Raw genomic sequence first — 24,582 nt, 5'->3', positions numbered from 1 at the left:
TACCTCCTTCCTGATGGTTGAGGGGTAAATATCCCTGAACCTGGTGGTGTGTGTCCTGAGGCTCCTGTACCTCCTCCCTGATGGTTGAGGGGCAATAACAGTCCCTGAACCTGGTGGTGTTAGTCCTGAGGCTCCTGTACCTCCTTCCTGATGGTTGAGGGGTGATAACTGTCCCTGAACCCGGTGGTGTGGGTCCTGGGGCTCCTCTGTACCTCCTTCCTGATGGTTGAGAGGTAATAACTGTTCCTGAACCTGAGGCTCCTGTACCTCCTTCCTGATGGTTGAGGGGTGATAACTGTCCCTGAACCTAGTGGTGTGGGACCTGAGGCTCCTGTACCTCCTTCCTGATGGTTGAGGGGTGATAACAGTTCCTGAACCTGGTGGTGTGGGTCCTGAGGCTCCTGTACCTCCTTCCTGATGGTTGAGGGGTAATAACTGTTCCTGAACCTGGGTGGTGCGAGTCCTGAGGCTCCTGTACCTCCTTCCTGATGGTTGAGGGGTAATAACTGTTTCTGAACCTGGTGGTGCAAGTCCTGAGGCTCCTGTACCTCCTTCCTGATGGTTGAGGGGTAATAACTGTCCCTGAACCTGGTGGTGTGGGATCTGAGGCTCTTGTACCTCCTTCCTGATGGTTGAGGGGGTAATAACTGTCCCTGAACTCGGTGGTGTGGGTCCTGAAGCTCCTGTACCTCCTTCCTGATGGTTGAGGGGGTAATAACTGTCGCCTGAACTCGGTGGTGTGGGTCCTGAGGCTCCTGTACCTCCTTCCTGATGGTTGAGGGGTAATAACTGTCCCTGAACCTGGTGGTGTGGGTCCTGAGGCACCTGTACCTCCTTCCTGATGGTTGAGGGGTGATAACTGTCCCTGAAACTGGTGGTGTGGGTCCTGAGGCTCCTGTATCTCCTTCCTGATGGTTGAGGGGTGATAACTGTTCCTGAACCTGGTGGTGTGAGTCCTGAGGCTCCTGTACCTCCTTCCTGATGGTTGAGGGGTGATAACTGTTCCTGAACCTGGTTGTGTGATTCCTGAGGCTCCTGTACCTCCTTCCTGATGGTTGAGGGGTAATAACTGTCCCTGAAACTGGTGGTGTGGGTCCTGAGACTCCTGTACCTCCTTCCTGATGGTTGAGGGATGATAACTGTCCCTGAACCTGGTGGTGTGAGTCCTGAGGCTCCTGTATCTCCTTCCTGATGGTTGAGGGGTGATAACTGTTCCTGAACCTGGTGGTGTGGGTCCTGAGGCTCCTGTATCTCCTTCCTGATGGTTGAGGGGTGATAACTGTTCCTGAACCTGGTGGTGTGAGTCCTGAGGCTCCTGTACCTCCTTCCTGATGGTTGACGGGTAATAACTGTCCCTGAACCCGGTGGTGTGGGTCCTGAGACTCCTGTACCTCCTTCCTGATGGTTGAGGGGTGATAACTGTCCCTGAACCTGGTGGTGTGGGTCCTGAGGTTCCTGTACCTCCTTCCTGATGGTTTGGAGGTGATAACTGACCCTGAACCTGGTGGTGTGGGTCCTGAGACTCCTGTACCTCCTTCCTGATGGTTGAGGGGTGATAACTGTTCCTGAACCTGGTGGTGTGAGTCCTGAGGCTCCTGTACCTCCTTCCTGATGGTTGACGGGTAATAACTGTCCCTGAACCCGGTGGTGTGGGTCCTGAGACTCCTGTACCTCCTTCCTGATGGTTGAGGGGTGATAACTGTCCCTGAACCTGGTGGTGTGGGTCCTGAGGTTCCTGTACCTCCTTCCTGATGGTTTGGAGGTGATAACTGACCCTGAACCTGGTGGTGTGGGTCCTGAGACTCCTGTACCTCCTTCCTGATGGCTGAGGGGTAATAACTGTCCCTGAACCTGGTGGTGTGGGTCCTGAGGCTCCTGTACCTCCTTCCTGATGGTTGAAGGGTAATTACTGTCTCTGAACCTGGTGGTGTGGGATCTGAGGCTCTTGTACCTCCTTCCTGATGGTTGAGGGGGTAATAACTGTCCCTGAACTCGGTGGTGTGGGTCCTGAAGCTCCTGTACCTCCTTCCTGATGGTTGAGGGGTAATAACTGTCCCTGAACCTGGTGGTGCGGGTCCTGAGGCTCCTGTACCTCCTTCCCGATGTTTGAGGGGTAATAACTGTCCCTGAACCTGGTGGTGTGGGTCCTGAGGCTCCTGTACCTCCTTCCTGATGGTTGAGGGGTAATAACTGTTCCTGAACCTGGTGGTGCGAGTCCTGAGGCTCCTGTACCTCCTTCCTGATGGTTGAGGGGTAATAACTGTTTCTGAACCTGGTGGTGTGGGCCCTGAGGCTCCTGTACCTCCTTCCTGATGGTTGAGGGGTAATAACTGTCCCTGAACCTGGTGGTGTGGGATCTGAGGCTCTTGTACCTCCTTCCTGATGGTTGAGGGGGTAATAACTGTCCCTGAACTCGGTGGTGTGGGTCCTGAAGCTCCTGTACCTCCTTCCTGATGGTTGAGGGGGTAATAACTGTCCCTGAACTCGGTGGTGTGGGTCCTGAGGCTCCTGTACCTCCTTCCTGATGGTTGAGGGGGTAATAACTGTCCCTGAACCTGGTGTTGTGTGTCCTGAGGCTCCTGTACCTCCCTCCTGATGGTTGAGGGGTGATAACTGTCCCTGAACCTGGTGGTGTGGGTCCTGGGGCTCCTGTACCTCCTTCCTGATGGTTGAGAGGTAATAACTGTTCCTGAACCTGAGGCTCCTGTACCTCCTTCCTGATGGTTGAGGGGTGATAACTGTCCTGAAACTGGTGGTGTGGGTCCTGAGGCTCCTGTACCTCCTTCCTGATGGTTGAGGGGTGATAACTGTCCCTGAACCTGGTGGTGTGGGTCCTGAGGCTCCTGTACCTCCTTCCTGATGGTTGAGGGGTAAAAACTGTCCCTGAACCTGGTGGTGTGGGTCCTGAGGCTCCTGTACCTCCTTCCTGATGGTTAAGGGGTAATAACTGTCCCTGAACCTGGTGGTGTGGGTCCTGAGACTCCTGTACCTCCTTTCTGACGGTTGAGGGGTAAATGTCCCTGAACCTGGTGGTGCGAGTCCTGAGGTTCCAGTACCTCCTTCCTGATGGCTGAGGGGTAATAACTGTCCCTGAACCTGGTGGTGTGGGTCCTGAGGATCCTGTACCTACTTCCTGATGGTTATGGGGTGATAACTGTTGCTGAACCTGGTGGTGTGGGTCCTGAGGCTCCTGTTCCTCCTTCCTGATGGTTGAGGAGTAATAACTGTCCCTGAACGTGGTGGTGTGTGTCCTGAGGCTCCTGTACCTCCTTCCTGATGGTTGAGGGGTAATAACTGTCCCTGAACCTAGTGGTGTGGGAACTGAGGCTCCTGTACCTCCTTCCTGATGGTTGAGGGGTGATAACAGTTCCTGAACCTGGTGGTGTGGGTCCTGAGGCTCCTGTACCTCCTTCCTGATGGTTGAGGGGTGATAACAGTTCCTGAACCTGGTGGTGTGGGTCCTGAGGCTCCTGTACCTCCTTCCTGATGGTTGAGGGGTGATAACTGTCCCTGAACCTAGTGGTGTGGGACCTGAGGCTCCTGTACCTCCTTCCTGATGGTTGAGGGGTGATAACAGTTCCTGAACCTGGTGGTGTGGGTCCTGAGGCTCCTGTACCTCCTTCCTGATGGCTGAGGGGTAATAACTGTCCCTGAACCTGGTGGTGTGGGTCCTGAGGCTCCTGTACCTCCTTCCTGATGGTTGAGGGGTAAATGTCCCTGAACCTCGTGGTGTGGGTCCTGAGGCCTCTCTACCTCCTTCCTGAGGGTTGAGGGGTAATAACTGTCACTGAACCTGGTAGTGTGAGTCCTGAGGCTCCTGTACCTCCTTCCTGATGGTTCAGGGGTGATAACTGTTCCTGACCTGGTGGTGTGGGTCCTGAGGCTCCTGTACCTCCTTCCTGATGGTTGAGGGGTAATAACTCTCCTGAACCTGGTGGTGTGGGTCCTGAGGTTCCTGTACCTCCTTCCTGATGGTTCAGGGGTAATAACTGTCCCTGAACCTGGTAGTGTGGGATCTGAGGCTCTTGTACCTCCTTCCTGATGGTTGAGGGGGTATTAACTGTCCCTGAACTCGATGGTGTGGGTCCTGAAGCTCCTGTACCTCCTTCCTGATGGTTGAGGGGGTAATAACTGTCCCTGAACTCGGTGTTGTGGGTCCTGAGGCTCCTGTACCTCCTTCCTGATGGTTGAGGGGGTAATAACTGTCCCTGAACCTGGTGCTATGTGTCCTGAGGCTCCTGTACCTCCTTCCTGATCGTTGAGGGGTGATAACTGTCCCTGAACCTGGTGGTGTGGGTCCTGAGGCTCCTGTACCTCCTTCCTGATGGTTGAGGGGTAATAACTGTCCCTGAACCTGGTGGTGTTAGTCCTGAGGCTCCTGTACCTCCTTCCTGATGGTTGAGGGGTGATAACTGTCCCTGAACCCGGTGGTGTGGGTCCTGGGGCTCCTCTGTACCTCCTTCCTGATGGTTGAGAGGTAATAACTGTTCCTGAACCTGAGGCTCCTGTACCTCCTTCCTGATGGTTGAGGGGTGATAACTGTCCTGAAACTGGTGGTGAGAGTCCTGAGGCTCCTGTACCTCCTTCCTGATGGTTGAGGGGTGATAACTGTTCCTGAACCTGGTGGTGTGGGTCCTGAGGCTCCTTTACCTCCTTCCTGATGGTTGAGGGGTAATAACTCTCCCTGAACCTGGTGGTGTGGGTCCTGAGGCTACTGTACCTCCTTCCTTATGGTTGAGGGGTGATAACTGTTCCTGAACCTGGTGGTATGTGTCTGAGGCTCCTGTACCTCCTTCCTGATGGCTGAGGGGTAATAACTGTCCCTGAACCTGGTGGTGTGGGTCCTGAGGCTCCTGTACCTCCTTCCTGATGGTTGAGGGGTAATAACTGTCCCTGAACCTGGTGGTGTTAGTCCTGAGGCTCCTGTACCTCCTTCCTGATGGTTGAGGGGTAATAACTGTCCCTGGACCTGGTGGTGTGGGGCCTGAGGCTCCCGTACCTCCTTCCTGATGGTTGAGGGGTAATAACTGTCCCTGAACCTGGTGGTGTGAGTCCTGAGGCTCCTGTACCTCCTTCATGATGGCTGAGGGGTATAACTGTCCCTGAACCTGGTGGTGTGGGTCCTGAGGCTCCTGCAACTCCTTCCTGATGGTTTGAGGAGTAATAACTGTCCCTGAACTTGGTGGTGTGTGTCCTGAGGCTCCTGTACCTGCTTCCTGATGGTTGTGGTGTGATAACTGTCCATGAACCTAGTGGTGTGGGACCTGAGGCTCCTGTACCTCCTTCCTGATGGTTGAGGGGTGATAACAGTTCCTGAACCTGGTGGTGTGGTACCTGAGGCTCCTGTACCTCCTTCCTGATGGCTGAGGGGTAATAACTGTCCCTGAACCTGGTGGTGTAGGACCTGAGGCTCCTGTACCTCCTTCCTGATGGTTGAGGGGTAAATATCCCTGAACCTGGTGGTGTGTGTCCTGAGGCTCCTGTACCTCCTCCCTGATGGTTGAGGGGCAATAACAGTCCCTGAACCTGGTGGTGTTAGTCCTGAGGCTCCTGTACCTCCTTCCTGATGGTTGAGGGGTGATAACTGTCCCTGAACCCGGTGGTGTGGGTCCTGGGGCTCCTCTGTACCTCCTTCCTGATGGTTGAGAGGTAATAACTGTTCCTGAACCTGAGGCTCCTGTACCTCCTTCCTGATGGTTGAGGGGTGATAACTGTCCCTGAACCTAGTGGTGTGGGACCTGAGGCTCCTGTACCTCCTTCCTGATGGTTGAGGGGTGATAACAGTTCCTGAACCTGGTGTGTGGGTCCTGAGGCTCCTGTACCTCCTTCCTGATGGTTGAGGGGTAATAACTGTTCCTGAACCTGGTGGTGCGAGTCCTGAGGCTCCTGTACCTCCTTCCTGATGGTTGAGGGGTAATAACTGTTTCTGAACCTGGTGGTGCAAGTCCTGAGGCTCCTGTACCTCCTTCCTGATGGTTGAGGGGTAATAAACTGTCCCTGAACCTGGTGGTGTGGGATCTGAGGCTCTTGTACCTCCTTCCTGATGGTTGAGGGGGTAATAACTGTCCCTGAACTCGGTGGTGTGGGTCCTGAAGCTCCTGTACCTCCTTCCTGATTGTTGAGGGGGTAATAACTGTCCCTGAACTCGGTGGTGTGGGTCCTGAGGCTCCTGTACCTCCTTCCTGATGGTTGAGGGGTAATAACTGTCCCTGAACCTGGTGGTGTGGGTCCTGAGGCACCTGTACCTCCTTCCTGATGGTTGAGGGGTGATAACTGTCCCTGAAACTGGTGGTGTGGGTCCTGAGGCTCCTGTATCTCCTTCCTGATGGTTGAGGGGTGATAACTGTTCCTGAACCTGGTGGTGTGAGTCCTGAGGCTCCTGTACCTCCTTCCTGATGGTTGAGGGGTGATAACTGTTCCTGAACCTGGTTGTGTGATTCCTGAGGCTCCTGTACCTCCTTCCTGATGGTTGAGGGTAATAACTGTCCCTGAAACTGGTGGTGTGGGTCCTGAGACTCCTGTACCTCCTTCCTGATGGTTGAGGGATGATAACTGTCCTGAACCTGGTGGTGTGAGTCCTGAGGACTCCTGTATCTCCTTCCTGATGGTTGAGGGGTGATTAACCTGTTCCTGAACCTGGTGGTGTGGGTCCTGAGGCTCCTGTATCTCCTTCCTGATGGTTGAGGGGTGATAACTGTTCCTGAACCTGGTGGTGTGAGTCCTGAGGCTCCGTGTACCTCCTTCCTGATGGTTGACGGGTAATAACTGTCCCTGAACCCGGTGGTGTGGGTCCTGAGACTCCTGTACCTCCTTCCTGATGGTTGAGGGGTGATAACTGTCCCTGAACCTGGTGGTGTGGGTCCTGAGGTTCCTGTACCTCCTTCCTGATGGTTTGGAGGTGATAACTGACCCTGAACCTGGTGGTGTGGGTCCTGAGACTCCTGTACCTCCTTCCTGATGGCTGAGGGGTAATAACTGTCCCTGAACCTGGTGGTGTGGGTCCTGAGGCTCCTGTACCTCCTTCCTGATGGTTGAAGGGTAATTACTGTCTCTGAACCTGGTGGTGTGGGATCTGAGGCTCTTGTACCTCCTTCCTGATGGTTGAGGGGGTAATAACTGTCCCTGAACTCGGTGGTGTGGGTCCTGAAGCTCCTGTACCTCCTTCCTGATGGTTGAGGGGTAATAACTGTCCCTGAACCTGGTGGTGCGGGTCCTGAGGCTCCTGTACCTCCTTCCCGATGTTTGAGGGGTAATAACTGTCCCTGAACCTGGTGGTGTGGGTCCTGAGGCTCCTGTACCTCCTTCCTGATGGTTGAGGGGTAATAACTGTTCCTGAACCTGGTGGTGCGGAGTCCTGAGGCTCCTGTACCTCCTTCCTGATGGTTGAGGGGTAATAACTGTTTCTGAACCTGGTGGTGTGGGCCTGAGGCTCCTGTACCTCCTTCCTGATGGTTGAGGGGTAATAACTGTCCCTGAACCTGGTGGTGTGGATCTGAGGCTCTTGTACCTCCTTCCTGATGGTTGAGGGGGTATAACTGTCCCTGAACTCGGTGGTGTGGGGTCCTGAAGCTCCTGTACCTCCTTCCTGATGGTTGAGGGGGTAATAACTGTCCCTGAACTCGGTGGTGTGGGTCCTGAGGCTCCTGTACCTCCTTCCTGATGGTTGAGGGGGTAATAACTGTCCCTGAACCTGGTGTTGTGTGTCCTGAGGCTCCTGTACCTCCCTCCTGATGGTTGAGGGGTGATAACTGTCCCTGAACCTGGTGGTGTGGGTCCTGGGGCTCCTGTACCTCCTTCCTGATGGTTGAGAGGTAATAACTGTTCCTGAACCTGAGGCTCCTGTACCTCCTTCCTGATGGTTGAGGGGTGATAACTGTCCTGAAACTGGTGGTGTGGGTCCTGAGGCTCCTGTACCTCCTTCCTGATGGTTGAGGGGTGATAACTGTCCCTGAACCTGGTGGTGTGGGTCCTGAGGCTCCTGTACCTCCTTCCTGATGGTTGAGGGGTAAAAACTGTCCCTGAACCTGGTGGTGTGGGTCCTGAGGCTCCTGTACCTCCTTCCTGATGGTTAAGGGGTAATAACTGTCCCTGAACCTGGTGGTGTGGGTCCTGAGACTCCTGTACCTCCTTTCTGACGGTTGAGGGGTAAATGTCCCTGAACCTGGTGGTGCGAGTCCTGAGGTTCCAGTACCTCCTTCCTGATGGCTGAGGGGTAATAACTGTCCCTGAACCTGGTGGTGTGGGTCCTGAGGATCCTGTACCTACTTCCTGATGGTTATGGGGTGATAACTGTTGCTGAACCTGGTGGTGTGGGTCCTGAGGCTCCTGTTCCTCCTTCCTGATGGTTGAGGAGTAATAACTGTCCCTGAACGTGGTGGTGTGTGTCCTGAGGCTCCTGTACCTCCTCCTGATGGTTGAGGGGTAATAACTGTCCCTGAACCTAGTGGTGTGGGAACTGAGGCTCCTGTACCTCCTTCCTGATGGTTGAGGGGTGATAACAGTTCCTGAACCTGGTGGTGTGGGTCCTGAGGCTCCTGTACCTCCTTCCTGATGGTTGAGGGGTGATAACAGTTCCTGAACCTGGTGGTGTGGGTCCTGAGGCTCCTGTACCTCCTTCCTGATGGTTGAGGGGTGATAACTGTCCCTGAACCTAGTGGTGTGGGACCTGAGGCTCCTGTACCTCCTTCCTGATGGTTGAGGGGTGATAACAGTTCCTGAACCTGGTGGTGTGGGTCCTGAGGCTCCTGTACCTCCTTCCTGATGGCTGAGGGGTAATAACTGTCCCTGAACCTGGTGGTGTGGGTCCTGAGGCTCCTGTACCTCCTTCCTGATGGTTGAGGGGTAAATGTCCCTGAACCTCGTGGTGTGGGTCCTGAGGCCTCTCTACCTCCTTCCTGAGGGTTGAGGGGTAATAACTGTCACTGAACCTGGTAGTGTGAGTCCTGAGGCTCCTGTACCTCCTTCCTGATGGTTCAGGGGTGATAACTGTTCCTGAACCTGGTGGTGTGGGTCCTGAGGCTCCTGTACCTCCTTCCTGATGGTTGAGGGGTAATAACTCTCCCTGAACCTGGTGGTGTGGGTCCTGAGGTTCCTGTACCTCCTTCCTGATGGTTCAGGGGTAATAACTGTCCCTGAACCTGGTAGTGTGGGATCTGAGGCTCTTGTACCTCCTTCCTGATGGTTGAGGGGGTATTAACTGTCCCTGAACTCGATGGTGTGGGTCCTGAAGCTCCTGTACCTCCTTCCTGTGGTTGAGGGGGTAATAACTGTCCCTGAACTCGGTGTGTGGTCCTGAGGCTCCTGTACCTCCTTCCTGATGGTTTGAGGGGGTAATAACTGTCGCTGAACCTGGTGGTGTGGGTCCTGAGGCTCCTGTACCTCCTTCCTGATGGTTGAGGGGGGTAATAACTGTCGCTGAACCTGGTGCTATGTGTCCTGAGGCTCCTGTACCTTCTTCCTGATCGTTGAGGGGTGATAACTGTCCCTGAACCTGGTGGTGTGGGTCCTGAGGCTCCTGTACCTCCTTCCTGATCGTGAGGGTGAAACTGTCCCTGAACCTGGTGGTGTGGGTCCTGAGGCTCCTGTACCTCCTTCCTGATGGTTGAGGGTAATAACTGTCCCTGAACCTGGTGGTGTTAGTCCTGAGGCTCCTGTACCTCCTCCCTGATGGTTGAAGGGTGATAACTGTCCCTGAACCTGGTGTGTTAGTCCTGAGCTCCTGTACCTCCTTCCTGATGGTTGAGGGGTGATAACTGTCCCTGAACCCGGTGGTGTGGGTCCTGGGGCTCCTCTGTACCTCCTTCCTGATGGTTGAGAGGTAATAACTGTTCCTGAACCTGAGGCTCCTGTACCTCCTTCCTGATGGTTGAGGGGTGATAACTGTCCTGAAACTGGTGGTGAGAGTCCTGAGGCTCCTGTACCTCCTTCCTGATGGTTGAGGGGTGATAACTGTTCCTGAACCTGGTGGTGTGGGTCCTGAGGCTCCTTTACCTCCTTCCTGATGGTTGAGGGGTAATAACTCTCCCTGAACCTGGTGGTGTGGGTCCTGAGGCTACTGTACCTCCTTCCTTATGGTTGAGGGGTGATAACTGTTCCTGAACCTGGTGGTATGTGTCCTGAGGCTCCTGTACCTCCTTCCTGATGGCTGAGGGGTAATAACTGTCCCTGAACCTGGTGGTGTGGGTCCTGAGGCTCCTGTACCTCCTTCCTGATGGTTGAGGGGTAATAACTGTCCCTGAACCTGGTGGTGTTAGTCCTGAGGCTCCTGTACCTCCTTCCTGATGGTGAGGGGTAATAACTGTCCCTGGACCTGGTGGTGTGGGGCCTGAGGCTCCCGTACCTCCTTCCTGATGGTTGAGGGGTAATAACTGTCCCTGAACCTGGTGGTGTGAGTCCTGAGGCTCCTGTACCTCCTTCATGATGGCTGAGGGGTAATAACTGTCCCTGAACCTGGTGGTGTGGGTCCTGAGGCTCCTGCAACTCCTTCCTGATGGTTGAGGAGTAATAACCTGTCCCTGAACTTGGTGGTGTGTGTCCTGAGGCTCCTGTACCTGCTTCCTGATGGTTGTGGTGTGATAACTGTCCATGAACCTAGTGGTGTGGGACCTGAGGCTCCTGTACCTCCTTCCTGATGGTTGAGGGGTGATAACAGTTCCTGAACCTGGTGGTGTGGTACCTGAGGCTCCTGTACCTCCTTCCTGATGGCTGAGGGGTAATAACTGTCCCTGAACCTGGTGGTGTAGGACCTGAGGCTCCTGTACCTCCTTCCTGATGGTTGAGGGGGTAAATATCCTGAACCTGGTGGTGTGTGTCCTGAGGCTCCTGTACCTCCTCCCTGATGGTTGAGGGGCAATAACAGTCCCTGAACCTGGTGGTGTGGGTCCTGAGGCTCCTGTACCTCCTTCCTGATGGTTGAGGGGTAATAACTGTCCCTGAACCTGTTGGTGTGGGACCTCAGGCTCCTGTACCTCCTTCCTGATGGTTGAGGGGTAATAACTGTCCCTGAACCTGGTGGTGTGGGTCCTGAGGCTCCTGTACCTCCTTCCTGATGGTTGAGGGGTAATAGCTGTCTCTGAACCTGGTGGTGTGGGTCCTGAGACTCCTGTACCTCCTTCCTGATGGTTGAGGGGTGATACCTGTCCCTGCACCTGGTGGTGTGGGTCCTGAGACTCCTGTACCTCCTTCCTGATGGTGAGGGGTGATAACTGTCCCTGAACCTGGTGGTGGGAGTCCTGAGGCTCCTGTACCTCCTTCCTGATGGCTGAGGGGTAATAACTGTTCCTGAACCTGGTGGTGCGAGTCCTGAGGCTCCTGTACCTCCTTCCTGATGGTTGAGGGTGTAACTGTCCCTGAACCTGGTGGTGTGGGTCCTGAAGCTCCTGTACCTCCTTCCTGATGGTTGAGTGGTAATAACTGTCCCTGAACCTGGTGGTGTGGGTCCTGAGGCTCCTGTACCTCCTTCCTGATGGTTGAGGGGTAAATGTCCTGAACCTGGTGGTGCGAGTCCTGAGGCTCCTGTACCTCCTTCTGATGGCTGAGGGGTAATAACTGTCCCTGAACTCGGTGGTGTGGGTCCCTGAGGCTCCTGTACCTCCTTCCTGATGGTTGAGGGGGTAATAACTGTCCCTGAACCTGGTGCTATGTGTCCTGAGGCTCCTGTACCTCCTTCCTGATGGTTGAGGGGTGATAACTGTCCCTGAACCCGGTGGTGTGGGTCCTGGGGCTCCTCTGTACCTCCTTCCTGATGGTTGAGAGGTAATAACTGTTCCTGAACCTGAGGCTCCTGTACCTCCTTCCTGATGGTTGAGGGGTGATAACTGTCCTGAAACTGGTGGTGAGAGTCCTGAGGCTCCTGTACCTCCTTCCTGATGGTTGAGGGGTAATAACTGTCACTGAACCTGGTGGTGTGGGTCCTGAGGCTCCTGTACCTCCTTTCTGATGGTTGAGGGGTGATAACTGTCCCTGAACCTGGTGGTGTGGGTCCTGAGGCTCCTGTACCTCCTTCCTGATGGTTGAGGGGTAATAGCTGTCTCTGAACCTGGTGGTGTGGGTCCTGAGACTCCTGTACCTCCTTCCTGATGGTTGAGGGGTGATACCTGTCCCTGCACCTGGTGGTGTGGGTCCTGAGACTCCTGTACCTCCTTCCTGATGGTTGAGGGGTGATAACTGTCCCTGAACCTGGTGGTGGAGTCCTGAGGCTCCTGTACCTCCTTCCTGATGGCTGAGGGGTAGATAACTGTTCCTGAACCTGGTGGTGCGAGTCCTGTGGCTCCTGTACCTCCTTCCTGATGGTTGAGGGGTGATAACTGTCCCTGAACCTGGTGGTGTGGGGTCCTGAAGCTCCTGTACCTCCTTCCTGATGGTTGAGTGGTAATAACTGTCCCTGAACCTGGTGGTGTGGGTCTGAGGCTCCTGTACCTCCTTCCTGATGGTTGAGGGGTAAATGTCCCTGAACCTGGTGGTGCGAGTCCTGAGGCTCCTGTACCTCCTTCTGATGGCTGAGGGGTAATAACTGTCCCTGAACTCGGTGGTGTGGGTCCTGAGGCTCCTGTACCTCCTTCCTGATGGTTGAGGGGGTAATAACTGTCCCTGAACCTGGTGCTATGTGTCCTGAGGCTCCTGTACCTCCTTCCTGATGGTTGAGGGGTGATAACTGTCCCTGAACCCGGTGGTGTGGGTCCTGGGGGCTCCTCTGTACCTCCTTCCTGATGGTTGAGAGGTAATAACTGTTCCTGAACCTGAGGCTCCTGTACCTCCTTCCTGATGGTTGAGGGGTGATAACTGTCCTGAAACTGGTGGTGAGAGTCCTGAGGCTCCTGTACCTCCTTCCTGATGGTTGAGGGTAATAACTGTCACTGAACCTGGTGGGTGTGGGTCCTGAGGCTCCTGTACCTCCTTTCTGATGGTTGAGGGGTAAATGTCCCTGAACCCGGTGGTGTGGGTCCTGGGCTCCTCTGTACCTCCTTCTGATGGTTGAGAGGTAATAACTGTTCCTGAACCTGAGGCTCCTGTACCTCCTTCCTGATGGTTGAGGGGTGATAACTGTCCTGAAACTGGTGGTGAGAGTCCTGAGGCTCCTGTACCTCCTTCCTGATGGTTGAGGGGTAATAACTGTCACTGAACCTGGTGGTGTGGGTCCTGAGGCTCCTGTACCTCCTTTCTGATGGTTGAGGGGTAAATGTCCCTGAACCTGGTGGTGCGAGTCCTGAGGCTCCTGTACCTCCTTCTGATGGCTGAGGGGTAATAGCTGTCCCTTAACTCGGTGGTGTGGGTCCTGAGGTCCTGTACCTCCTTCCTGATGGTTGAGGGGGTAATAACTGTCCCTGAACCTGGTGCTATGTGTCCTGAGGCTCTGTACCTCCTTCCTGATGGTTGAGGGGTGATAACTGTCCCTGAACCCGGTGGTGTGGGTCCTGGGGCTCCTCTGTACCTCCTTCCTGATGGTTGAGAGGTAATAACTGTTCCTGAACCTGAGGCTCCTGTACCTCCTTCCTGATGGTTGAGGGGTGATAACTGTCCTGAAACTGGTGGTGAGAGTCCTGAGGCTCCTGTACCTCCTTCCTGATGGTTGAGGGGTGATAACTGTCCCTGAACCTGGTGGTGTGGGTCCTGAGGCTCCTGTACCTCCTTCCTGATGGTTGAGGGGTAAAAACTGTCCCTGAACCTGGTGGTGTGGGTCCTGAGGCTCCTGTACCTCCTTCCTGATGGTTTGAGGGGTAATAACTGTCCCTGAACCTGGGTGGTGTGGGTCCTGAGACTCCTGTACCTCCCTTTCTGACGGTTGAGGGGTAAATGTCCCTGAACCTGGTGGTGCGAGTCCTGAGCTCCAGTACCTCCTTCCTGATGGCTGAGGGGTAATAACTGTCCTGAACCTGGTGGTGTGGGTCCTGAGGCTCCTGTACCTCCTTCCTGATGGTTGAGGGGTGATAACTGTTCCTAGAACCTGGTGGTGTGGGTCCTGAGGCTCCTTTACCTCCTTCTGATGGTTGAGGGGGTAATAACTCTCCCTGAACCTGGTGGTGTGGGTCCTGAGGCTACTGTACCTCCTTCCTGATGGTTGAGGGGTGATAACTGTTCCTGAACCTGGTGGTATGTGTCCTGAGGCTCCTGTACCTCCTTCCTGATGGCTGAGGGGTAATAACTGTCCCTGAACCTGGTGGTGTGGGTCCTGAGGCTCCTGTACCTCTTCCTGATGGTTGAGGGGTTATAACTGTCCCTGAACCTGGTGGTGTTAGTCCTGAGGCTCCTGTACCTCCTTCCTGATGGTTGAGGGGTAATAACTGTCCCTGGACCTGGTGGTGTGGGGCCTGAGGCTCCCGTACCTCCTTCCTGATGGTTGAGGGGTAATAACTGTCCCTGAACCTGGTGGTGTGAGTCCTGAGGCTCCTGTACCTCCTTCATGATGGCTGAGGGGTAATAACTGTCCCTGAACCTGGTGGTGTGGGTCCTGAGGCTCTGCAACTCCTTCCTGATGGTTGAGGAGTAATAACTGTCCCTGAACTTGGTGGTGTGTGTCCTGAGGCTCCTGTACCTGCTTCCTGATGGTTGAGGTGTGATAACTGTCCATGAACCTAGTGGTGTGGGACCTGAGGCTCCTGTACCTCCTTCCTGATGGTTGAGTGGTGATAACAGTTCCTGAACCTGGTGGTGTGGTACCTGAGGCTCCTGTACCTCCTTCCTGATGGCTGAGGGGTAATAACTGTCCCTGAACCTGGTGGTGTAGGTCCTGAGGCTCCTGTACCTCCTTCCTGATGGTTGAGGGGTAAATATCCCTGAACCTGGTGGTGTGTGTCCCTGAGCTCCTGTACCTCCTCCCTGGATGGTTGAGGGGCCAATAACAGTCCCTGAACCTGGTGGTGTAGGGTCGTGAGGCTCCTGTACCTCCTTCCTGATGGTTGAGGGGTAATAACTGTCCCTGAACTGTTGTTGTGCGACCTCAGGCTCCTGTACCTCCTTCCTGATGGTTGAGGGGTAATAACTGTCCCTGAACCTGGTGGTGTGGGTCCTGAGGCTCCGTACCTCCTTCCTGATGGTTGAGGGGTGATAACTGTCCCTGAACCTGGTGGTGTGGGTCCTGAGGCTCCTGTACCTCCTTCCTGATGGTTGAGGGGTAATAGCTGTCTCTGAACCTGGTGGTGTGGGTCCTGAGACTCCTGTACCTCCTTCCTGATGGTTGAGGGGTGATACCTGTCCCTGCACCTGGTGGTGTGGGTCCTGAGACTCCTGTACCTCCTTCCTGATGGTTGAGGGGTGATAACTGTCCCTGAACCTGGTGGTGGGAGTCCTGAGGCTCCTGTACCTCCTTCCTGATGGTGAGGGGTAATAACTGTTCCTGAACCTGGTGGTGCGAGTCCTGAGGCTCCTGTACCTCCTTCCTGATGGTTGAGGGGTGATAACTGTCCCTGAACCTGGTGGTGTGGGTCCTGAGGCTCCTGTACCTCCTTCCTGATGGTTGAGGGGTAATAACTGTCACTGAACCTGGTGGTGTGGGTCTGAGGCTCCTGTACCTCCTTTCTGATGGTTGAGGGGGTAAATGTCCCTGAACCTGGTGGTGCGAGTCCTGAGGCTCCTGTACCTCCTTCTGATGGCTGAGGGGTAATAACTGTCCCTGAACTCGGGGTGTGGGTCCTGAGGCTCCTGTACCTCCTTCCTGATGGTTGAGGGGGTAATAACTGTCCCTGAACCTGGTGCTATGTGTCCTGAGGCTCCTGTACCTCCTTCCTGATGGTTGAGGGGTGATAACTGTCCCTGAACCCGGTGGTGTGGGTCCTGGGGCTCTCTGTACCTCCTTCCTGATGGTTGAGAGGTAATAACTGTTCCTGAACCTGAGGCTCCTGTACCTCCTTCCTGATGGTTGAGGGGTGATAACTGTCTGAAACTGGTGGTGAGAGTCCTGAGGCTCCTGTACCTCCTTCCTGATGGTTGAGGGGTGATAACTGTCCCTGAACCTGGTGGTGTGGGTCCTGAGGCTCCTGTACCTCCTTCCTGATGGGTTGAGGGGTAAAAACTGTCCCTGAACCTGTGGTGTGGGTCCTGAGGCTCCTGTACCTCCTTCCTGATGGTTGAGGGGTAATAACTGTCCCTGAACCTGGTGGTGTGGGTCCTGAGACTCCTGTACCTCCTTTCTGACGGTTGAGGGGGTAAATGTCCCTGAACCTGGTGGTGCGAGTCCTGAGGCTCCAGTACCTCCTTCCTGATGGCTGAGGGGTAATAACTGTCCCTGAATCTGGTGGTGTGGGTCCTGAGGCTCCTGTACCTACTTCCTGATGGTTATGGGGTGATAACTGTTGCTGAACCTGGTGGTGTGGGTCCTGAGGCTCCTGTACCTCCTTCCTGATGGTTGAGGAGTAATAACTGTCCCTGAACTTGGTGGTGTGTGTCCTGAGGCTCCTGTACCTCCTTCCTGATGGTTGAGGGGTAATAACTGTCCCTGAACCTAGTGGTGTGGGACCTGAGGCTCCTGTACCTCCTTCCTGATGGTTGAGGGGTGATAACAGTTCCTGACCTGGTGGTGTGGGTCCTGAGGCTCCTGTACCTCCTTCCTGATGGTTGAGGGGTGATAACAGTTCCTGAACCTGGTGGTGTGAGTCCTGAGGCTCCTGTACCTCCTTCCTGATGGTTGAGGGGTGATAACTGTCCCTGAACCTAGTGGTGTGGGACCTGAGGCTCCTGTACCTCCTTCCTAATGGTTGGAGGGGTGATAACAGTTCCTGAACCTGGTGGTGTGGGTCTGAGGCTCCTGTACCTCCTTCCTGATGGCTGAGGGGTAATAACTGTCCCTGACCTGGTGGTGTGGGTCCTGAGGCTCCTGTACCTCCTTCCTGATGGTGAGGGGTAAATGTCCCTGAACCTGGTGGTGTGTGTCCTGAGGCTCCTGTACCTCCTTCCTGATGGTTGAGGGGTAATAACTGTTCCTGAACCTGGTGGTGTGAGTCCTGAAGCTCCTGTACCTCCTTCCTGAGGGTTGAGGGGTAATAACTGTCACTGAACCTGGTGGTATGTGTCCTGAGGCTCCTGTACCTCCTTCCTGATGGCTGAGGGGTAATAACTGTCCCTGAACCTGGTGGTGTGAGTCCTGAGGCTCCTGTACCTCCTTCCTGATGGTTGAGGGGTAATATTACTGTCCCTGAACCTGGTGGTATGGGTCCTGAGGCTCCTGTACCTCCTTCCTGAGGGTTGAGGGGTAATAACTGTCACTGAACCTGGTGGTATGTGTCCTGAGGCTCCTGTACCTCCTTCCTGATGGCTGAGGGGTAATAACTGTTCCTGAACCTGGTGGTGCGAGTCCTGAAGCTCCTGGACCTCCTTCCTGAGGGTTGAGGGGTGGTAGTGTGAGTCCTGAGGCTCCTGTATCTCCTTCCTGATGGTTGAGGGATGATAACTGTTCCTGAACCTGGTGGTGTGGGTCCTGAGGCTCCTTTACCTCCTTCCTGATGGTTGAGGTGTAATAACTCTCCCTGAACCTGGTGGTGTGGGTCCTGAGGCTACTGTACCTCCTTCCTGATGGTTGAGGGGTGATAACTGTTCCTGAACCTGGTGGTATGTGTCCTGAGGCTCCTGTACCTCCTTCCTGATGGCTGAGGGGTAATAACTGTTCCTGAACCTGGTGGTGCGAGTCCTGAAGCTCCTGTACCTCCTTCCTGAGGGTTGAGGGGTAATAACTGTCACTGAACCTGGTAGTGTGATTCCTGAGGCTCCTGTACCTCCTTCCTGATGGTTGAGGGGTGATAACTGTTCCTGAACCTGGTGGTGTGGGTCCTGAGGCTCCTTTACCTCCTTCCTGATGGTTGAGGGGTAATAACTCTCCCTGAACCTGGTGGTGTGGGTCCTGAGGCTACTGTACCTCCTTCCTGATGGTTGAGGGGTGATAACTGTTCCTGAACCTGGTGGTATGTGTCCTGAGGCTCCTGTACCTCCTTCCTGATGGCTGAGGGGTAATAACTGTCCCTGAACCTGGTGGTGTGGGTCCTGAGGCTCCTGTACCTCCTTCCTGATGGTTGAGGGGTAATAACTGTCCCTGAACCTGGTGGTGTTAGTCCTGAGGCTCCTGTACCTCCTTCCTGATGGTTGAGGGGTAATAACTGTCCCTGGACCTGGTGGTGTGGGGCCTGAGGCTCCCATACCTCCTTCCTGATGGTTGAGGGGTAATAACTGTCCCTGAACCTGGTGGTGTGAGTCCTGAGGCTCCTGTACCTCCTTCATGATGGCTGAGGGGTAATAACTGTCCCTGAACCTGGTGGTGTGGGTCCTGAGGCTCCTGCAACTCCTTCCTGATGGTTGAGGAGTAATAACTGTCCCTGAACTTGGTGGTGTGTGTCCTGAGGCTCCTGTACCTGCTTCCTGATGGTTGAGGTGTGATAACTGTCCATGAACCTAGTGGTGTGGGACCTGAGGCTCCTGTACCTCCTTCCTGATGGTTGAGGGGTGATAACAGTTCCTGAACCTGGTGGTGTGGTACCTGAGGCTCCTGTACCTCCTTCCTGAAGGCTGAGGGGTAATAACTGTCCCTGAACCTGGTGGTGTAGGTCCTGAGGCTCCTGTACCTCCTTCCTGATGGTTGAGGGGTAAATATCCCTGAACCTGGTGGTGTGTGTCCTGAGGCTCCTGTACCTCCTCCCTGATGGTTGAGGGGCAATAACAGTCCCTGAACCTGGTGGTGTGGGGTCCTGAGGCTCCTGTACCTCCTTCCTGATGGTTGAGGGGTAATAACTGTCCCTGAACCTGTTGGTGTGGGACCTCAGGCTCCTGTACCTCCTTCCTGATGGTTGAGGGGGTAATAACTGTCCCTGAACCTGGTGGTGGGAGTCCTGAGGCTCCTGTACCTCCTTCCTGATGGTTGAGGGGTAATAACTGTTCCTGAACTGGTGGTGCGAGTCCTGAGGCTCCTGTACCTCCTTCCTGATGGTTGAGGGGTGATAACTGTCCCTGAACCTGGTGGTGTGGGTCCTGAGGCTCCTGTACCTCCTTCCTGATGGTTGAGTGGTAATAACTGTCCCTGAACCTGGTGGTGTGGGTCCTGAGGCTCCTGTACCTCCTTCCTGATGGTTGAGGGGTAATAACTGTCACTGAACCTGGTGGTGTGGGTCCTGAGGCTCCTGTACCTCCTTTCTGATGGTTGAGGGGTAAATGTCCCTGAACCTGGTGGTGCGAGTCCTGAGGCTCCTGTACCTCCTTCTGATGGCTGAGGGGTAATAACTGTCCCTGAACCTGGTGGTGTGGGTCCTGAGGCTCCTGTACCTCCTTCCTGATGGTTGAGGGGTAATAACTGTCACTGAACCTGGTGGTGTGGGTCCTGAGGCTCCTGTACCTCCTTCCTGATGGTTGAGGGGTGATAACTGTTCCTGAACCTGGTGGTGTGGGTCCTGAGGCTCTCGTACCTCCTTCCTGATGGTTGAGGTGTAAACTGTTCCTGAACCTGGTGGTGTGGGTCCTGAGGCTCCTGTACCTCCTTCTTGATGATTGAGGGGTGATAACTGTTCCTGAACCTGGTGGTGTGGGTCCTGAGGCTCCTGTACCTCCTTCCTGATGGTTGAGGGGTAAATGTCCCTGAACCTGGTGGTGTGTCCTGAGGCTCCTGTACCTCCTTCCTGATGGTTGAGGGGTGATAACGGTCCCTGAACCTGGTGGTGGGAGTCCTGAGGCTCCTGTACCTCCTTCCTGATGGTTGAGGGGTAATAACTGTTCCTGAACCTGGTGGTGCGAGTCCTGAAGCTCCTGTACCTCCTTCCTGAGGGTTGAGGGGTAATAACTGTCCCTGAACCTGGTGGTATGTGTCCTGAGGCTCCCGTACCTCCTTCCTGATGGTTGAGGGGTGATAACTGTCTCTGAACCCGGTGGTGTGGGTCCTGAGGCTCCTGTACCTCCTTCCTGATGGTTGAGGGGTAATAACTGTCCCTGAACCCGGTGGTGTGGGTCCTGTAGCTACTGTACCTCCTTCCTGATGGTTGAGGGGTAATAACTGTTCCTGAACCTGGTGGTGTGGGTCCTGAGACTCCTGTACCTCCTTCCTGATGGTTGAGGGGTAATAACTGTCCCTGAACCTGGTGGTGTGGGTCCTGAGGCTCCTGTACCTCCTTCCTGATGGTTGAGGGGTAATACCTGTTCCTGAACCTGGTGGTGTGGGTCCTGAGGCTCCAGTGATTTAAGCAGTTGGAAGTTGGTGAGTAGCTCTGGAGTTTGCATCGCTTGGAGAGGCGGAGTGTTTGGACAGGGTGTAGATGAGGTTAGCCAAGATGCTGCCCGGATTAGAGGGTATTTGCTGCAAGGAGGGATTGGACAGGCGTGGATTGTTTTCTCTCGGGCTTCTTAGGCTGGAGGGAAACCTGACTGAGGTATATGAAAATATTAACGTCCTAGGCCATGCCACCAGTGTCCTCTACCCCTTTGTGAACGTGTCGGGAAGCGAGAGGGGAAGAGGTTTAAAGGGGGCGGTTTTACTGACGCAGGCCGGCGGAGGGCTGTAACGTGTTGACGGGAAAGCATTGGGAACAGATGGTTCCGTCAGCACTTAAGAGCATCTCGTCAGACCTGGCTGAGCAGGGGAGGTACGGAGGGATTGCTGCTGCTGCCCGTGAGGAGTTTTGCACGCGCTGCCCCGTGACCGCGCGGGTCTCCTCCCACAGTCCAGAGGCGCAAGGGTTGGCAGGTCAATTGGTCACCGCAGGCTGCCCCGCGATGAGCCTGGGCAGTGGGGCCCACACCGAGCTGTCCCTCCATAAATAAAGAATTTGAAAAAAGGGACAGGGACTGCCACTGTGGGCCGAAGGGCCTCCCCCCACCCCCCCCCCCCCCCCTCCCCGGGCGCGGTACTGCCCTGCGTTCCGCGAACTGCGGGCTCTGTTATCAGGTTTTGCCTCTCAGGGACGCCCCAAAAGCCGAGTTTCTGCCCACCGGTTCGGGGGAAAGCCTCACAAACAGGGGCAAGGGTGGTTTCTCCCTGGGCTCCCCTCAGTGTTTCTCCCCTCAGCCAGCATCACTTAGATTATCTGCTTGAAATGGCCTTGCCTGTGGATCCCTGGCGCTCTGAAACTGGCTGCCATGTTTCCCCACGTTACCATGGCGACAACGCTTTCAACCTACACCAGTTGCCCGATTTCCCTGTTGAATCCAAACACGCATCGTTGACAAACAGAGCGATTATCTTTCCTTTAAACCAACGTTTAAGACATTTGCCCTCTCTGACACGCCTCAGTAGGAATCATTCTTTGAGAATGCTCCCGTCGAGACCCCCCCAGGCCCTCGTGCTGTGCTCGAGGTGCCGTGCAAGCATGTGTTGCTGCAGTTAGGCGGTAATGTCAGATTTAATGCTAGAAAATTAAGATTCAAATCAGATTGCTGCTCACAGCTACCCCGAGGTGAGCCTGCAGGCAATTCTCCAGAGACTCCTGTAGCTCAACAATTCGATCGTCAACGTCCAATGGTGAAACATTCACTCACAGTGTCTCACTGAGTCCATGTGCTAGCAAACACTACCTGGAGTGAGTGAGTGAGTGTGTGTGTCTGTGTGAGTGCGTGAGTGAGTGAGTGAGTCTGTGAGTGTGTGTGAGTGTGTGTGTGTGTGAGTGAGTGAGTGTGTCTGTGTGAGTGAGTGAGTGAGTGAGTGTGTGTGTCTGTGAGTGTGTGTGTGTGTGAGTGAGTGAGTGAGTGAGTGAGTGAGTGAGTGAGTGAGTGAGTGTGTCTGTGTGTGTGTGTGTGAGTGTGTGTGTGTGTGTGTGTGAGTGTGTGTGTGACAGAGTGTGTGAGAGAGGGAGCATGAATGTGTGTGTGTGTTTCTGAGTGTGTGTGTGTGTGAGTGTCTGTGAGTGTGTGTGTCTGAGTGTGTGTGTGCATGCGTGTGTGTGTGCATGTGTGTGTGTGTCTGTGAGTGTGTGTGTGTCTGAGTGTGTGTGTGTGAGAGAGTGAGAGGGAGCATGAATGTGTGTGTGTGAGTGTGTGTGTGCGCGTGCATGTGTGTGTGTGTGTCTGTGAGAGAGTGAGAGGGAGCATGAATGTGTGAGTGAGTGTGTGTGTGTGTGTGTGTCTGTGAGAGTGTGTGTGTGTGTCTGTGAGAGTGTGTGTGTGTGTGTGTCTGTGTGAGTGTGTGTGTGTGTCTGTGAGAGAGTGAGAGGGAGCATGAATGTGTGAGTGAGTGTGTGTGTTTAGAGAGGAGGGTGAGAGTTAATAGCAGAATAGGAAAGTTTTCTCTTAACCTCTCCGTGTGACTCCTCCCTCCTCCCCCCCTCCCCTCTCACTGCACCCTTTCCTCTCCACACTAGTGGTGGCTCAATTAAACAAACTGTGATCACAAACAACGCTGTATCTTCACGAGATTTAAACCGCTCCAGATTATTTCTTTTCGGCTTTTTAGCATTTGGCCCCCCCGTGCTGTAATCAAAGGGGGGTGGGGGGGGTAACCTGGGTTTTTCCAGCCTTCGAATGTGAAAGGGAGCCGGTCCGGAGTCGCTTTGAAGTGCTGAATCAAAGCACAATTCACACTCCTGACCTTTCTCTGCCAAAAGAAAGGTCACAGACACAACTGCGTCGGTAAATGCCTTTCAGCTGTCAGGCCGGAGCCCGAGCGAAGCTTTCGGAGTCTGACTGCAGAGGGGATGTGGGGCAGGTGCTCGGGAAGAACCGGCCAAGGAGGAAACCATTGCAGGAGGCCACTTGGCCAAACTGCTCAATACGTTTTGCTTTTCAAGCGCTTAACTAAAACCCGTTTGAGGGACGGCTATTAAATCGGATTTCGTCACCACCACCCCCCCCCAGGCAGTGGAGCACCAGCTGTGTAAAGAAATCTCATTTCTACATCTCCTTCCTCTGCCTTGAATCCATGATCTTGCCAATCAGTTCCCTCCCATACTCTTTACTGGGGGACAGGAGCTGGGACGTCATGTCGCAGTTGTACAAGATGCTGGTGGGGCCTCGCTGGGAGTATCTGTGTGCAGTTTTGGTCAGGGGAAGACAGGTTCGACAGAGCACAGAGAAAATCATGCGGGGGTGGTGCTGGGTCTGGTGGACCTGAGTTATGAGGGAAGGTTGAGCAGGTTGGGACTTCACTGAGAGGAGATTTGATAAACAAGATTACGAAGGGCATGGACAGGGTGCTTTCTAACCCTCTGAGAAGAGGCAGTCTGCAGGTGCTGGAAGTCCAAAGCACCCAAGGGTGAAAGGTTCCGAAGTTTAGAGGGGAGCACCCTCTTCACTCGGAGGGCGGTGGGAACGTGGAACGAGCTGCCCGTGCCAAGCGAGCTCGATCTCAGAACGTTTGGGAGAAGTTTGGACGGGCGGTGAGGGGCTGTGGTCCCAGTGCAGGTCGACGGGAGTAGGCGGCTTAAATGGTGTTGGCACAGACTAGATGGGCCGAGGGGCATGTGCTCCTGGGCTGTACTTGCCCGTAACTCTGCGACAGATGCTGAGATCGCACGAATGACACTGGAGGCGGAACGCATCCGGTGTTAACGTTTCAAATGTACGCGGTCAACAGCGTCAAACTTCAGAAGACCACGGACTGTCCTGCGTTCCCCAGAGGCGCTTTTTTTCCTCTCTGAATGCGGTATGCTCTCGCCACCCGGCGCCCTGGGCACCCACCTGCTATCTTAATGTTCATGCTGCTGTCCAACAGCAGGTTCTCAGCTTTCAGATCCCGGTGGACAATCTTGCGGTCGTGACAGTACTCCACCGCTGAGAGGATCTGCCAGAACTTGCGCCTGGCCTCCAGCTCGCTCAGGCGGCCCTGGTTTGCCAAGTAATCTGAAAGGTTAAGGAGAAAGGTCGTTAGGCAATCACACACATCCTTCTTTTCTGAAAGAGAAAGCACGGAAATCGTGATCGCCGGGGAGGACGCCCGGCACACGGGCTCGGTGACCGGAACGATAAGGTTCTCCCCTCCGACACGAGAGTCACAGAGAAGTACAGCACAGAGAGAGAGAGAGAGAGAGGCCCTTTGGCCCATCAATCTGCACCGTGACCACAGCCCTCCGTACCCCTACCATCCGTGAACCTATCCAAACTTCTCTTAAACGTTGAAATCGAGCTCACAGGGGTGTCAAGAAAACAACCCCTCCCTCAATGTGACGAAAACAAAGGAGCTGGTCGTGGATTACAGGAGGAATGGAGACGGGCTAACCCCTGACATCAATGGATCTGGGGTTGAGAGGGTGAACAGCTTTAAGTTCCTCGGCATCCACATCACCGAGGATCTCACGTGGTCTGTACACACCGGCTGTGCGGTGAGAAAGGCCCAACAGCACCTCTTTCACCTCAGACGGTTGAGGAAGTTTGGTATGGGGGCCCCCAAATCCTCAGGACTTTCTACAGGGGCACGATTGAGAGCATCCTGACCGGCTATATCACTGCCCGGTACGGGAACTGTACCTCCCTCCATCGCAGGACTCTGCAGAGAGTGGTGCGGACAGGAACTTCCCACTATTCAGGACATTTACAGAGACGGGTGTGTAAAAAGGGGCCCCGAAGGATCACTGGGGACCCGAGTCACCCCGAACACAAACTGTTCCAGCTGCTACCGTCCGGGAAACGGTCCCGCAGCATAAAAGCCAGGACCGACAGGCTCCGGGACAGCTTCTCCCACCAGGCCGTCAGACT

The 24,582-nt window shown here is 54.7% G+C and overlaps 1 protein-coding gene across 1 annotated transcript in view; it reads right to left on the bottom strand.

Moving 5' to 3' along the window:
• The window catches only part of LOC140716970 (serine/threonine-protein kinase SIK2-like), a 334,708-nt gene that overhangs the window by 118,312 nt on the left and 191,814 nt on the right, over positions 1-24,582 (bottom strand). The window contains 1 exon segment of the mRNA XM_073030168.1: positions 23,569-23,730. Coding sequence (XP_072886269.1) covers positions 23,569-23,730 — 162 coding nt within the window.

Source organism: Hemitrygon akajei, chromosome 26, assembly GCF_048418815.1.
Source record: "Hemitrygon akajei chromosome 26, sHemAka1.3, whole genome shotgun sequence".
Taxonomy (NCBI): Eukaryota; Metazoa; Chordata; class Chondrichthyes; order Myliobatiformes; family Dasyatidae; genus Hemitrygon; species Hemitrygon akajei.
The sequence above is the reverse complement of the archived record's forward strand: the minus strand, read 5'-3'. Positions and strand labels throughout refer to the sequence as shown.